The 15189-nt window shown below is 44.7% G+C and overlaps 1 protein-coding gene across 2 annotated transcripts in view; it reads left to right on the forward strand.

Annotated features, from left to right (window-relative positions):
• Nucleotides 1–4617: 4617 nt before the first annotated feature.
• Nucleotides 4618–15189, forward strand: part of JAZF1 (JAZF zinc finger 1) — a 337745-nt gene continuing 327173 nt past the window's right edge. The window contains exon 1 of one of the 2 annotated variants that reach the window (XM_027102319.1): nucleotides 4618–4970. In XM_027102319.1, coding sequence (XP_026958120.1) covers nucleotides 4856–4970 — 115 coding nt within the window. In that variant the 5' untranslated portion in view covers nucleotides 4618–4855. The remainder of the gene's footprint in view (nucleotides 4971–15189) is intronic. The other variant, XM_027102320.1, reaches the window with a different exon arrangement.

Below are 15189 nucleotides of genomic sequence, written 5' to 3' on the forward strand. Positions count from 1 at the left end.
AGGGATAGAGAATCTTCAACACTGGGCATTGCTGGGTGAGCATCGCCAGTGCCTAAAGACACATCTCTGGGCAGAAAGGCTGTGCAGTCTTGTGTAAGCATTAGTGCTTTAGTGGCTCCAATACAGTCAAGAGCAACAAGATTTATCACCTGAGTGAGCCAGAGTTGGAAAGGAGGGAAATGTCAGACACCAGAGCAGCCAAGAGGACAGTATGTGGAGTCCACTGAGCCACCCCAGGCAGGCTCTAGGAACTGATTCAGGAGGACTTGCAAAGCATTTGGCATTCCCTCATGAGGAGACACTGTACTGGTCATATTCAAATTGTATCCCTCATGTGTTGCACAGTGGATCAGGCTCCAGAGTTTACAAATCCTGAGGTCACTGTCCAGGCAGTTCCTCTATAAATATACCTTCAGGAGCTGTACAACAGGAACCTGGCATAGATGTTCAATCAAGATGTCAGGAAACGAATGAAATAGTGATTGGTTGGCTGCTCTTATGACCTTATTTAAACCTCAGACTGGGCTGGCCAAATCCCATCAGAGCTGGGTTTGGAGCTATTATTTGGGTGCATGTGGTAGATTGCAGCAGGGGTGTAAACCCAAGAACTCAGTTAGAACGGCAGTCCATGGCTGGGTATTTTACTACTTTATTCTGGAGAAATCTTACAAAAAACTAGAAATGTAATGCCATAACTATGTATATAGTCAGTAAGGCAGAAGCATGAGGGTAGAGAATTTAAGGTAACACCCCTTAGGGTAACACCCATTAGGACTTGTCACTGGTGTTGTCCAACTAGAGAACCCCCGTTACTCATTCTAAGGCCAATGCTTAATTCTAGGCAGAATGAGACTGGGGGCCAAAATGAGAATTAATCACCAAAGAGCAGATAAAGCTGATTCATTTCTGAGCTGGAATAAAAGCGGTACAAAGACCTTGAAGACTTGGTTGCATACATATTAAACAAGAAAATCTGGAATAGACACTCTCCTCCTTGGAAGAAGGTGGGAACCTCAAGAAAACATCCTGTTGAAGCAAAGGTTGCTGTTGGCATAACTGGCAGCCTGAGTCTTCAAGAGCTGGGGAGTGTCATATATTCTTATAAGTGGCCAGACTGGCATGAGTTGAAGACGACCTACCTGTGTCCACGATCTACTCAGTCTATGTAGTGGTGGCAGTAAAAGGAGTGCCTCAAGCCCTTAAGGGCCTGTTTACATCCAGTAAACCTGAAAAGTACCTTAAGAGGGACCTGGAAGAATGATCCAGAAAACCTGAGGAAGAGTTGAAGGCAGTATGGAGAGTTAACAGAATCCAGTGCTCACAGACATCCTCTTGTAGTGCTAACAGATGTCCACGCAGGGCACAGGAAGTGCCCACTTTTGATGATCAGTGTATACCTAAATGAACCAAATCCTGTATGTGGAGGCCAGACAAGAAGCAGAGTCCTTTGGTGGCTTCGACTGGCTCTCTGAGACCAATGGATTCACACTTTCCTGGCAGCTGCCCCTTTTTGTGGGCAATAGCCATGCTGGATTTTGGAGATTGCTACTAGATCCCAGAGCATTTGTAATGGTAAGTACCAAGCTCTGGGGTCACTGTACGCCTGCATTTCCTGTGGGCCTACACATTGGGAGGACATGATCTCGGGGGAGGCAAATGGTTCCCAAGAAAGGGGTCTTAAACGAGAGAGCACTTCTAGTCCACAACCACCATCATCTCCTTCTGACGCCTCAATTCTCTCACTGTCCCTTTTATTTGAAATATTTTTACTACCAAAATCAGGGGGACAATTTTTTTTTAAGTATAGAGATATATCAGCCATCACTTTCTCTGGGACATAATAAGTTGAAGTGTGTCTTCTATAGATTTTTTTTTTTTTTTTTCTGTACGTGGGCCTCTCACTGTTGTGGCCTCTCCCGTCGTGGAGCACAGGCTCCGGATGCGCAGGCTCAGCGGCCATGGCTCACGGGCCCAGCCGCTCCGCGGCATGTGGGATCTTCCCGGACCGGGGCACGAACCCGTGTCCCCTGCATCGGCAGGCGGACTCTCAACCACTGCGCCACCAGGGAAGCCCTCTTCTATAGATTTTTATAGCTTCATGTTGACTTTATATGAAGGGACACCCTTGAAACAAACATTTTTATAAATGCAAGTACATAATGGTAAGCATGCCATTGTAAAGCAATTTTTTAAAAGTTTGCTGGTGGTTACTGTATCTTTGTCCTTCTAATGTCTGTTGATGCCTTACTGAATACACTAAAAATACAGAGAGGAAACTTGGCTGTGTGTACATGGAAAGAACTCACTCCATGCCTCTGGCCTCAGTGTACCATATCTATAAAGCCCGTGGGTCTGCTGGCCAGAGTATCTTCCAGATCTAAAAGACCATGATTATGTATCTAATACAAAGGCCAGAAATGCCTACAGTGTGCAGATTTTAAAAAAATAGGATGAGCAGTATGTCATATAAGCAGAGCTTCAGTTCACAGATGAAGAATTAGAGTGGGTTATTTTATGCAAAATAAATTGAGTCCTTTCAAAATATTAATAATTGCCCAAGATAAAGAAAAAAATTTTAATCTTAAAAATCAAAATTTTGATTCATTTTATAGGTTATTTTGGCTTGTTTCATTTTAAAAATTCTGTTTATTAAATGTGGCCTGTGAAGGTTTTATTTTAGGAATACTGAAACTCATAGCAGGTAGTGGAGACTTAAACATTAGTGAAACCCAGTCCCTTTACTTCCTTCATCTTTCACCTGCACATTTCTGGCACTTTCCATCTCTGAGCTCTCTTGCCTGAACTACCTCTGTTCCTCTTCGCACTCTCTCTGGAGTTAATAATTCCACATGGACAGTTTCTCCTCCAGAGGACAAAGTTGCTACTTCTCCAAAGCTCTCCATTCTTCCTTGCTTCCTCGATGCTGCCTCATGGTGGGGGTCCCTAACACTCATCTCTAGGGGGAACCTCTTTTGGCGTCGTTTTGGCTGAAGCTTTTGCATTGCATTTCCCTGTCCTGTTACTCGGTGTGGGGTGTGTTCTGCCTGCTCTTAGCTGAAGGCCTTCCCAGACTGGGCAGCTGAATGCACTGCACAGCTGCCAAAATTCTAATTCAAGAGCTAGAATTCTTACTCCTGCTCTTTAGACCCTTGTCTGGCCCTGGCTCCAGTCTCCCGCCAACTGGGTCCCTGGCTCGTTATCAGGCCCACCCGGGCCCTGTCTCCACCCCCAAGTGGGCCCAGGAAATCATTCTTGGCACCAAACTAAACTTCAGCCATACCACTACCCGAGCCTCACCCAACCCAACTCTCATCTTAGCACAAGTTGTTACCTTGTGAGCTGGCAGACAGAAGAGATGGGCTCGAAAAGAGGAAATGCCATGGGTGAGGGCACTCATCACCTCCAATTGCTGTGACTGTCAGATTGTAAAACTTTTTGTGGTGCCTTTCCTCTATGAAAAGAATTAAGAATCCTACTAGAAATAACACTAAGGATGAATATAGTTTATGGACAGGGGAATACTATTTCTCTATGTATCTGCACCAGAGGGTAAGTGAAATTTGTCCTGAAGAAAAATGCTAAATTCAGTATACTTGCATAATGAAAAAATGCACTGTTGCATCATAAACTGCTGATAATATGTAGGCAACTGTAAAAGTGCTATTGGAGAATGCAAGCTTTAAAGTAAAATACCAGTGAAATTGGGGGTGGGGTTGGGGACAAGGAGGTAATTGATTCTTAGCAAAATGTTGGTTTCAGAGAAGCTACCTGATTCAGCCTAAATGCTTAACTGGTTAACATTATGGTTTAAATGCTCACAGGATGGTGTAATCTAGATTGATTGGAAGGATCTCTCTCTTTTAAATGAAGAGAAAGTATGTCCCTTGACCCTGTTTCTACTCCTTCTAGCCTTCACCAATGCACTGTCCTTTCTGCTGTGATAGTTTTGCTCCCAGGGAGACAGATGGATTAATCCCCAGATCTGAGATGGGGCAGTGGGATATTATAATTTGGGGAAATGAAATTAGTTTTCATTTTCCCAAAAAGGGCAGGGAGTATTACAAACGCGGTACACATGTAAAACACAGGCAAATGCACTTGACAATCAAGCACTCTATTTTGAAATTTAAATAAAGCTAAGATTTTCTTCTGGCCTAGAGGGAAACTTCATTAAAATCAATTAGTACAAACCTCCAGAGAAAATGGGCTTTTTTTAAAAGAAGGTTTAAGGAGTAAGTTGCACACAATTACCTTTCCTGGGTCCCCTGTGAATGTCAGTGTCAAACCTAGACAGGTGGCCAGGTGCAAACAAATGTCCCTGAGAGGGGCCTGGGTAACTCCCTGAGTTCTCACTGCAGGGAGGTAAGTGTAATTAATAGATGTATATATACCAGGAATGTAATACACATAACCAAGGAGGCTCCAAACAGATTGCATGTATTACCAACTGTGAAGGGCAGGCCGAGTGAGATAAAGTTGGTGGCAGGCGCTCCCAGGTGAGGCCTCGGTCCAGGGGCGGAGGTTGGGGCCGCACAGCTGTTGCCGCGCGCCCTGGTCCCTCCTCCCAGCTGCGGCGGCCTCACTCCCACCCCCACCCTCCCCCCGCCTCTCCCCCCGCCGCTCCCGACGCCGCCGCCGCCGCCGCCTCCCCTCCCCTCTGCCTCCCGGTCTCTCCTCGCAATCCTTCCATCGCTCTCGCCCCCTCTCCCTCCGTCCGGTCCTCTGCGCTCCCCTCACCCCGCCTCTCTCCCCCTCCCCCAGCCCCTCCTCTCCTCACCCCACCCTGCCTCCCTCCCTCCCTCCGCCCGCCCGGCGCTGGCTGAGCCGACACCAGGGGGGCTCTCGATGTAGCACCATGACAGGCATCGCCGCCGCCTCCTTCTTCTCTAATACCTGCCGATTCGGGGGCTGCGGACTCCACTTCCCCACCCTGGCCGACCTCATCGAGCACATCGAAGACAACCACATCGGTAAATGGCCCGGGGGTGGGCGGGGGTGCCCGGCGCGCGGAAACTCCTGCCCAGGCGAGAACCCCAGAATGGCCAGGGGTGGTCAGGAGGGAGGAAGGCGGCGGCGGGGCGGGGAGGGTGTGTGGGAGCCCGGGGCATGGGGGTGGCGGGATGCGGAGGCGCGAGGTGCGGTGGGGATGGGGGCAGGGTGGGGCTGGGGGAGAGGGAGGGGGAGGGGCGGGCGCCCCGAGGTGCCGCTGGCGGGCTGGGGGATTCCGAGGGGTGTGCGCGCCCGCGGCGAAGTGGTGGGAGTGGGGCTGCGCGGTGGAGGGGGTGGCGGGGGGAGGGACCGATGCGGCGCGGGGCGGAGGGCGCGGCGGGGCTGGCGGGGCGACCGGCCGGCTCTGGGCAGGAGCGCGGAGTTAGTTGGCCCGGGTGGTCGGAGCGGCTGGGGGCGGCTGGCGGCGGGCGCTGCAAGCCGCCCGGCGCTTCCGCCCGGGCTCGAGCTGTCAGGGCTCGGCGGCGGCTGCAGCCGCTGGGAGGTGGGAGCGGGGGGGCGGGGGTGGCTCCACCGCGGCAGCCATTCCGCTTCCTCCTCCCGGCACCGCCGCCACTGCGTCCTGTCAGCGCTGGTTGCTAGGTGTGGTGCGTCGGGAGGGGGCCGGAGCCGCGGCGGAGGACGCGACGCTTGCTCTTTCCCCCGGCGGCGGCAGGGTTCGCTGGCCTGAGGGCGCCCGCTTCTGCCCCGGCCTGGCGCGGTTGCCGGGGCGCTGCGGGCTGAGGTCCCGGGTGCGCCCGCGGGCCGCGCCCAGCGCCCAGGGCCGCGCCGCCCCGGAGGCCCCTGCGGCTGCGTCCGCTGGAGAGCCGTCCCCCAGGACCCGGGGCAGGGCATTTAAATGCGCTCCGGCTCTGAGATTTGCCTTTCAAATGGTGCTAGGCCCGAGGTGCGCCGGCTGCGCCGGGTATCCGCAGCGGCGGCCTGCGCAGCGCCCCGGGCGCCGGGGACTTGGTGGCCGCGGGGGAGGGGGACCCCGCGGGGCGGCTGCTTTCTCTTCCTGCCCAAGACCCCGGGGCCTTTCAACAAGTCCTTTAATTAGCAGAAGCCCTTGCACACGTTTCCATGCTCCTATCCGGAGCTGCTGCGAGGAGAGATGGGTCGGGTTCGTGTGGTTCGGGCGATCCAGCCACCTGCGGAAGGTGTGGCCGGAGCCCACGAGTTGTCCTGTGTGGGCTGGAAGATGAAGGGCCCGCGTGATGCCCCAACGGGGCTGCCTAATCCAGAGAACCTGTGAATTGCCCCCAGAAAGTCATTTCCCAATGAATGCTATGGATTTTGCCATGTGGATGCAGCTCACGTTTCTACAAAGTTGAGAGAATAAATCACGACTGCTGTGTATTTATGCACGAATAAAATGAGGCCGAGCCTTAAGCTCCTTCTCTTAGTATAATGCTTTCTCTTTGCACACAGTGAGTGCTTAATAAACGTTGAATGCTAGTTTAGAATGGGTATATGATGGGACATCCAGAACGGGAAATACTCATGGAAAATGTCTACAAACCATCTTTCAAAACATAATCTGGATGAGTAATTGTCCAGGTTTTGAAACTTACGAAGTTTTAAAACATCCGTGTAATAACTTTTGCCATCTCCTCTGATAAAGGTGTGACAGAAGAGCTAGGGAAGTTTTGGTAGTCTTAAAAGCAGTTTAATGCAGTAACATATTTGCTGATTCATCATCATGATTGAATAGTAATAACTGAAGGTGCTTAAAGGATAAATCAGATTTTTCATGATGGGTAGTTTAAAATAATACTAAAACTCCAGTAATGCAAAGCTCCAATGGAAATTTTGTTAGTTGAAGTTGTTTCTCTTACTTTCAATAATAAATAAAAAATATAAATATAATAAATATGTATTATATAACTATATAAATAACATTTCCTGACCTAGGGAAGGCTGTCATTGCATATCCCATTCACTCACAGTTATTTTAGGATAAACTGTAATTAATGTAAGTAATAATTTCCCCACATTGCCTGCCTACTTGGACTAGCTGGTTAAAAGAAAATAAAATTATATTTATTAAAATGTGTTAAAGACAGTTATCCTTCTTGAGGGTTTAAGTCTGTAATCAGTTAGATAATTTAAAACTATTGGTGAATCACAAATTCTTTAAATTTGTAGAAATTGTTTTTAGTATCGTGCAAACATTTTTAAGAGGGTTAAGTGGTCCATAAATTTTGTAAAACTTTTAAGTGATGGTCACCCCCAAAGGGCTAGTGTTTTTCTCTTAGTGAAAATATTGAACATTTAAATTTATAACAGTAGCTATGACTTAGGTGAATTTGGAGGCGCGGCTAACAATTACTATACTTTGGAATTAGTTTGACAATAGAAAACTTTATGGAAAGTAAATGTTAGATGAACAAACACTTAGAATTCCCTGGCTGAAGAGACCAAGTGAAACTATTCTGTACCTTAACTGAGGAGAGGCCCCTTACTTTCAAAGACAGCCCCATATGCAGAAAGAAATAAGAATTGACCTCAAGAAGAATAAAAACAACCTACTTAGTAGGCAGTGTCATGTAAATACACTTCCGATGAAGGGACATGAGTGAAAATATACCAGATAAAGCATTTGGTGAATGTTCTATACTACATGTATTGTTAAGTGGAATTTATTGTTTGTGGGTCAGTCTATAAATTTTTGGAGAGATTGTTATTTTTAATGATTGATTTACCAATTCTGAGTCTTTGTCATCAAGTGGCCACATTAAAATGATGCATGAAGACTACTAAGATATATGTTAATATTATCTTTAATTTTTTCAAGGAGTTTGTTATTTAGCAATTATAGGAGTATTAGAGATGTGCTCAAGTAACAGGTCCATCTTGACCTTTCTGAGTTATTACCATTTAACCACTAGTCAAAATCCTTAAGCAGTAATGAAATGAAGGTTTACAGATGGGAATATGGCATATTTCTTGCATGACAGATTTTTCAAGGCCTTTAGTGTACAAAGCCCATAGTTTTCATTATAACTGTATTGCTTAGTTCAGATTAATTAAGTGCATTAATTTGAGAGTAGCTGTTATACGTGTACACTCAGTTCTTGTTGTTAACCAATTATCCATACCCATTAGGAACGAGGATTTGGGGCTGTAGAGCCAAAGGAAGTGTGATTTGCACCATCATCTGTTTTAGCTCTTTTCCTTTCTGTTGGAGGAGTGCTGCACCTGAGGTCCCATTTTCTTCCTTGCATTTCATTGCTGGTTTAGTCCTGGAGCACCTGTCTCCGTGCACAAGCTGGGTACCCCAACTAAAACCCTTCCCCCTCAACTTAAATTGCCTAGAAATCCCACAGCCCTGCAGGTGTGAAGTGTTTCTCCATCAGCTTCACTGTCAGTTCATTCATAGCCTGGCTTTGTTTCCTGGAGATGGGAAAAGCTGATCAGGATTTGTTTGCTTCTTATTGTGACTAAATACTTGAGTTTGTAGAAACACTCTTGACATACACATCCTAGGTAGGTGAAGTTGAACTGGTAACTAGGAATCATAGAAACACTGAGAGCCCTAAATTTAGCACTGAAGGTCATGTCACAGACTCATGAGATGTCTGCTCCGTCTGTGCATCCCAGTGCTGTGAAGTCTTTGGCTTTTGGTCTGAGAAAGACAACTGTTTAATCATTCTTACTAGATTTGATTATTTGGTACATTTGTAAGAATCAAAAGCATTTTGATTTTTATTTATATACTGATAGATATCGAGCACCAATTTTGTACCAGGTACAGTTCTAGGCACTTGGTATATTTTGGTGAACAAAGATCCCAACCTTTGGGGAGGTTATGTTCTAGTGGTGGGAGATAGACAATAAATAGTCAGCATAAGATGTAAATTATATAGTATGTTGGCAGGTGGTTAGTGGTATGGAAGAGACCGATTAGAGCAGGCTAAGGTGGATTGGGAGATGAAGTGTTGGAATTTCCACTTGGTTGGCCAGTATAGGCCTCACTGAGAAGCTGATAGGTGAGCCAAAACCTTGACAGAAGTGAGGGAGTTAGCCATGAGGACAAACAGGGAACATTAAGGTCCAGGCAGAGGGAACAAGAATGCAACTTGCACCTCTTAAACTGAAACACAGATTTGACCAGATTCGGTTATTCTTGTGATGGTACTAAACGAGCAGGTCATTTAGAACTTTCCCCAGATGTTGGGAGCCTCAGTTTTGCTTTTTTTTTTGCGGTACACGGGCCTCTCACTGTTGTGGCCTTTCCCGTTGCAGAGCACAGGCTCCGGATGCGCAGGCTCAGCGGCCATGGCTCACGGGCCCAGCTGCTCCGCGGCATGTGGGATCTTCCCGGACCGGGGCACGAACCCGCGTCCCCTGCATTGGCAGGCAGACTCTCAACCACTGCGCCACCAGGGAAGCCCAGTTTTGCTATTCTTGACTAAGACTTTTCTGTCGGGGCCCCATAAGGAAGTGGAGCATTGTTGCCTAATGGTGGCTTGCAGTAGCTATGACTTGGTTGGGTCTTGACCCTGAATGTCAGCAGGTTTCTTCTTGTGAGTCACCTCATCTCTAAAATCCGGGTAATAAATCCATGCTGCTTCATTTCGTAGGATAGATTTGTAAACCATCTAATTAATAAAGGTCAAAGTCTCCGGAAAGAAAAATAAGGTAGTTACTATCAATAATGTAGGATTTGGCTCCAAGGACAGTTTGGTAAAAATTTGCATTATCTTAAAGCCGTGCTACTGTATACTAAATAGATGGGTGTATGACATGTAGTAGGCCCTTATTATCTCCACTTTATAGGTGAGCAAACTGAGGCACAGAAAGATTACTTAACTCGCCTAAGTTTCCGTGACTGGTAAGTGTGAGCTGGAATTTGAATTTCAGACGGGTATGCAGACCTGGGCTTGTGCCAAATTGCCAGACAGCTGAAGAGCTAGACAGCCCTGGCCCTGCTCCCCTTCCACCCCCAGCCGGTCTGCTTCCTCCTTCAGGAAGTAACTCTGACCCCTTGAGATGAGGATCATCTCGGAGGCCCCATGGTGAACCCCGTTTGCTTGGTTTGGAATATGCATCTCTGCCACTTGTCAGCCGTTTGACTAAGGACAGATGACTTAACCACACTGAGCTTCAGTTTCATCTTCTGTATAATGAGGCTCATAACAGCGCCTACCCCGTGGAGTGGCTGATGAGGGTTAAGTGAGCTACTATGTGTAAAGTACTCACTTACTTCAGTAGTAGTAAGTTATGTACGTCATCCAGTTTCTTGCCATTTTATGTGTTTGCTAAGTAAGTATGTTGGAATCCTATGAAGGTCTACATTAGAGGTTAATAGAATGTGGGTGGTATCCACCTACAACTATATAAAATCACCAGGCCTGTCCCAGGAAAGACTGAGAGTCAGAAATGGGACACCCACAGTCCAGCGTTGGGGTTGCAGCCTCTGGCCACCTTCTCTTCCGTGTGGCCAGAGGTACTTTAGACTCTGGCAAAGGCCTTTGCCGCTGTGGACTAGGAAGTGGTGTCAAGGCCAGCGGCTTCCAACATGGCCTTTCCTTGTGGCCTGCGTTTAGTTGAAAAAAAACCCAAGACTAGAAAGAGGCACTGTGCCTTGGGGCTGTGGGCACATTCCCACGAGGGCATTTCCTGTGGAGAGAAGGAATGACTGAATGAATAAATGGATGAATTAAAGGCTTGTCACTGCCTGCCCTGCTCTTTGCCTGTACCCTGTGGCTTGGTGGCAGGATGCCCTGTTAATCCCTCCCATGGTTCACTAGAAGGTCCCAGGTAGAGAGCCAGGGAGATTTTAAGTGCGTGTGTGTGCATGAGTGGGCACACACACATGTGTGCACACACCACCCAGTGGGGGACCCCTAAATGTAAAACTTCCTCCAAAACACCATCTTTAGTGGCTTTTCCATTTGCCCAATTGTCACCTGAAAGCAGTCAAATCACCCTTTATAAAACCTTGCTAGTGAACATCCTGTCTCATAAGTTTCACAAGTTTTTGATTGTTTTCTCCTGTCCATGTTTTCTGATGTATGACTGAAACGCACAGACAGAAAAACTCTTGCCTACAGCCAACTAACTTGACAGAAGCATTCGTGTTCTTTGGAAACTAGTTTCCTTTAGAGTGCAATTATTTTGGTGACATTTCCCACCTTGACAATTCTAGAAGTGCAAACTGACAGCTGTTTTCAGAAAACCCGATTCTTCTGTTGATGACAGGGAAGAAGCCTCCAGACTGGAGCAGGCTGGTGATACGTGATGAGAGGGGCTTTCCTAGGACTGTCTGGAAGCCAAAGGCCTTGAGTTTTAGACTGAGGTCTGAGAGACAGGGCACAATACTATTGAAGCCCTTAAAAATCCTCCCTTTTTTTTCCAGCTTTTGCTTTTAGGACAAGAATCATACCCCGCATGTCCTTAGGTTTCCCTCCGCACCCCATCCTTACCCCTGCCCTCAGATCTTAACAGTGCAGACATGGTACAGACTGGGTACTACTGAAGAAACATCAGTACTTGCTGGATTGCAGATAATACATTTTGTTTCATGACGAGATAATAGATTTGTTCCATACTGACCTGGCTAAAGTGTTATGCTTGAATAGCAGATGTTGTTTTATTTAGAATTTGAAAATCAGAAACTGCAAATGTCAGAAACTTATTATATGTTTATTTAAAAAAAGGCTTTCATTTAATATGCTAAATCAGTTGAAAGAAAATTATATTTTCCCCTTGCACTAAGCACTGTAATCATGCAGTAGTTTTCACCTATTTTTTTTAAAGTCCAGCTGCAAGCACAGACCAGATTAATGGATATTCTCTTTAAGGATGAAGTCTTCCCAATAACTCTCTCTCCACTTTGGCAGACGTCAAAGTGCCTCTTTTGGGTCACTAACTACAGACTCTCTGTCCAGCACTAGAGAGCATTGATAGTCTCCTGATGGCCTGGCTCACCCACTGGCCTCCTAAAGGAAGCCCTGTTCTCTGTCTGCCAGGCTCTAATAGTGCCTTTCTTCTGAGATAGACCTCCTTGAAGGGACAAGATCTGGATACCATGCTGTTAATTTGAAAAGACTCACTCTTTCTTTGGTATTATACATATATAGAATTAATATATATATATAATGTGTAGATAAATGTTATATATATAAAATATATAATACAAATACATATATAATGCATACATAAATGGCGTATGTATATGTGTGTATTTATATATGTATGTGTATATACACCACACAGATATATGTATACATATATACATATGTGTATTTATAGGTGGATATATATACATTTCTCTCTCTCCCTAGATCACTGTGCATAGTGAGGACTACCACAAACATTTTTGAGTATTTTCTATCTACAGTACTTAGGACTGTACTTCCTGTTTCCAAAGGATTGAAATTTATTTGGAGAGACCAGACATGTACAGACTGAGATAAATGATGAAGAATAATCAGGACCACAGAGGCAGATTTATTGTGAAGCTAATGAATTGCAAGCCCCAGGGCCCCTCACTTGTACAGTATATGTTTTACCATTTCTGAATATATTGCTTGGGTTCACCCAGCCCTTTCCAAGGCCCTAGAGGAGCCCACCAGTGTACACAGCCATGCATTCATGGATGACATCATAACTTGTAAAATTTGTAGGGTGTAAGATTTTAACAGCAGTCGGGTAACATTATCCTTTTCCACTCTGACTTCCCTTCTGTAACATTTCTCCTTGGATTCAGTGACATCGGAATTGAGAGTGTTTCTGAGATATAGCTAAGGGGCAGTTGAATTGGGGACACTTTTAGTTTAGGTTGAGTGGGATGCATTTATTCAGTTCACAGTCGTCTCTGTGTCTAGTTAAGTTATTCCTAGCCATCCTAGGGTAGGAATCACTTCCCAGGAATGTCGTCCACCTGGGGATGTGCCAATGCGCCAGCTCACCTAGGGTCTGTATAAAAAGGGGCAGGGACGGGTTAATATTGCAGCATGAATCTGTACTATGACTTCTGCTGGTGGGAATATGGTTTGAATATGGTATGGAGCCAGAAGCTAGTCTGGAAAATTCTTCTACTTATTAGATGTATAAAATTGTAAGTAGAAGATTCAGTTCTCATCTAAGTGTCTTTGACATGGAAGTTCTTTCTGTTAGGGATATACTCAATAATGCAAATATACATTTATAAACGCACCATGTTTTTTAATGGGAATTCCGTGTTTAAGTTTCTTGTTTGACGTGAGTGTGTAAATGTGTAGATACACACATACGTAAACACATATCAGTGACAACAAAAAACACAACAAACTGATTACTGAGTGTCATCAGTACAAAAAATATTTAAAGTTAGTCAATGCACAAGGAAACTTGGAATGCCCTGAATTCTTGTGGCTCACATGTGAAAGAAAATTAATAAGTGTTTACAAATTTGACAACAATCCTAAAAATTTATATGGCATCATAAAGAGCTATGAGGCTAAAAGTAACTTTTCTGAATTATCAATAATTAAAAATAAATTTTGATCACCCATGCTTGAGGAAAGACCAATTTATCTTTGTGCCGTATAGAAAATGATATTAATATGAATCATTGTCACATGAGAAGTAATCAAGAGTGTGCAGCCCCAAAGAAGTATTTACAGCAGTGTTTCAGGTGATAAATTAATTCACATACTGGGTTCTTTTTCTGAATTTCGATTTTGTGGTGTTTTGGTAATGTCAGCTTTAAAACTTTGTATTTTGCTGTGATTTTTTTAAATCTAAATAATCACTTTTCTAAGCATTTTGTATTTATAATGTTGCAGTTTTTTTCATAAACAGGGTCTAAAGCTGCAGGCCCTGTAAAACTTGGGTCCATTTGTTGGTACTAATTAGAGAGTCATTACTATGTGCCAGATACAGTTCTAAACAATTTTCATACAGTATCTGATTCACCCTCACAGCAAGCTATGAATTAGACATTTCTATCCTAGAAGTACCACCTTCTAATTTTGAGTTAAATATGCTACCATATTAGTTAAATACCTTATCTGGTGAAATATGACTAGAATGCTTGTTTATTTTGGTAAGATTAAAAAATAAACATTTCCCTCAGTAAATAGCATCATCATAACTGGTCCTTCCTTCTTTGTGCTGTAGCGTTGGCTCATGTCTCTGCCAGAATTGTGTGCACCGTACTTTATGGTAGCCACCTATGGACTTTGCCTCCCCCGGAAACTTGGCCCCTTTCTGTAGGACTGGGCCTTGCCATCCTCCTAGCATCTTCCTCAAGAAGTGTTTTCAGAAATGAAATGAAAATAAAAATCAAGAAACGTCTTGGGCTGTGGAAAGAATAAGTTACAAAGGGAACTTTGGGCAGTGAAAAGCATTTTTGAAGCTAATCATCTCTGGAGGTGTGCATACGTGAGGACTTACATATTTATTTGTTTATGTGTATATGTTAATGGCACACATACAGACACTAGTTATGTAATTAGTTTAGGGTAGTTTATATTAAGGAAATTTTAAGAAGACTTTTTTTTTTTAAAAGGGAGATTTGAAAAGGAAATCCACTTCTTTATTTTTACACTTGGGAATTGAACTTGGTTAATCCTTTTCCAGATTGAGAATATTACGAAGCTTAGTTGAATTATTTTTTGCCTGACCTACCGTATTTTGTTGTCTAGAACATTCTAGGGCTTAAACAATGCTAGGACAAAAAAGTATCTTGCATCCCTTCCACATCTTTGCCAGGGATGTTTGGTGTAAGGGAGGCCAGGGGCTGCAGTGGGGAGAAGCTTGGGCTGTGAAGCTAGACAGAATTGGATTTTGAATCCTGATTCCACTTGGACAGTTCTGACAATCTTATTTATATAAAATAGTAACAATAACTACCATCATTAAGCGTCCACTAGTGATGCACTGGTTAGCTGCTTTATACGCATTGCTTAAGAATTCAATATGAGTCCCATTCGACATAAGAAACAGACCAAGACCTAGACCAAATAACCCAGCATGAAGTACACAGCCAGTAAAATGCTCAGGGGAGTGAGGGACAGGCTTTGCTCTCAGGTGTCCCCATATACCTTAGCACTTGCTCTTTATAAACTGTGACTTTTTATGAGATGTTTGCATTTTAATAGAAGGCTGTTGTATACCTAAGTGTCTTACACACAGAATGGCTGCATTTCCAAAGGGAACAAATGTTTCAAGGCTTCTAAGAAAATGTTAATGTAGGTTAGGAGAGTCCAT

Source organism: Aethalodelphis obliquidens, unplaced genomic scaffold (assembly GCF_003676395.1).
Source record: "Aethalodelphis obliquidens isolate GAN/ISIS:26980383/991018 unplaced genomic scaffold, ASM367639v1 scaffold5, whole genome shotgun sequence".
NCBI classification, from domain to species: Eukaryota; Metazoa; Chordata; class Mammalia; order Artiodactyla; family Delphinidae; genus Aethalodelphis; species Aethalodelphis obliquidens.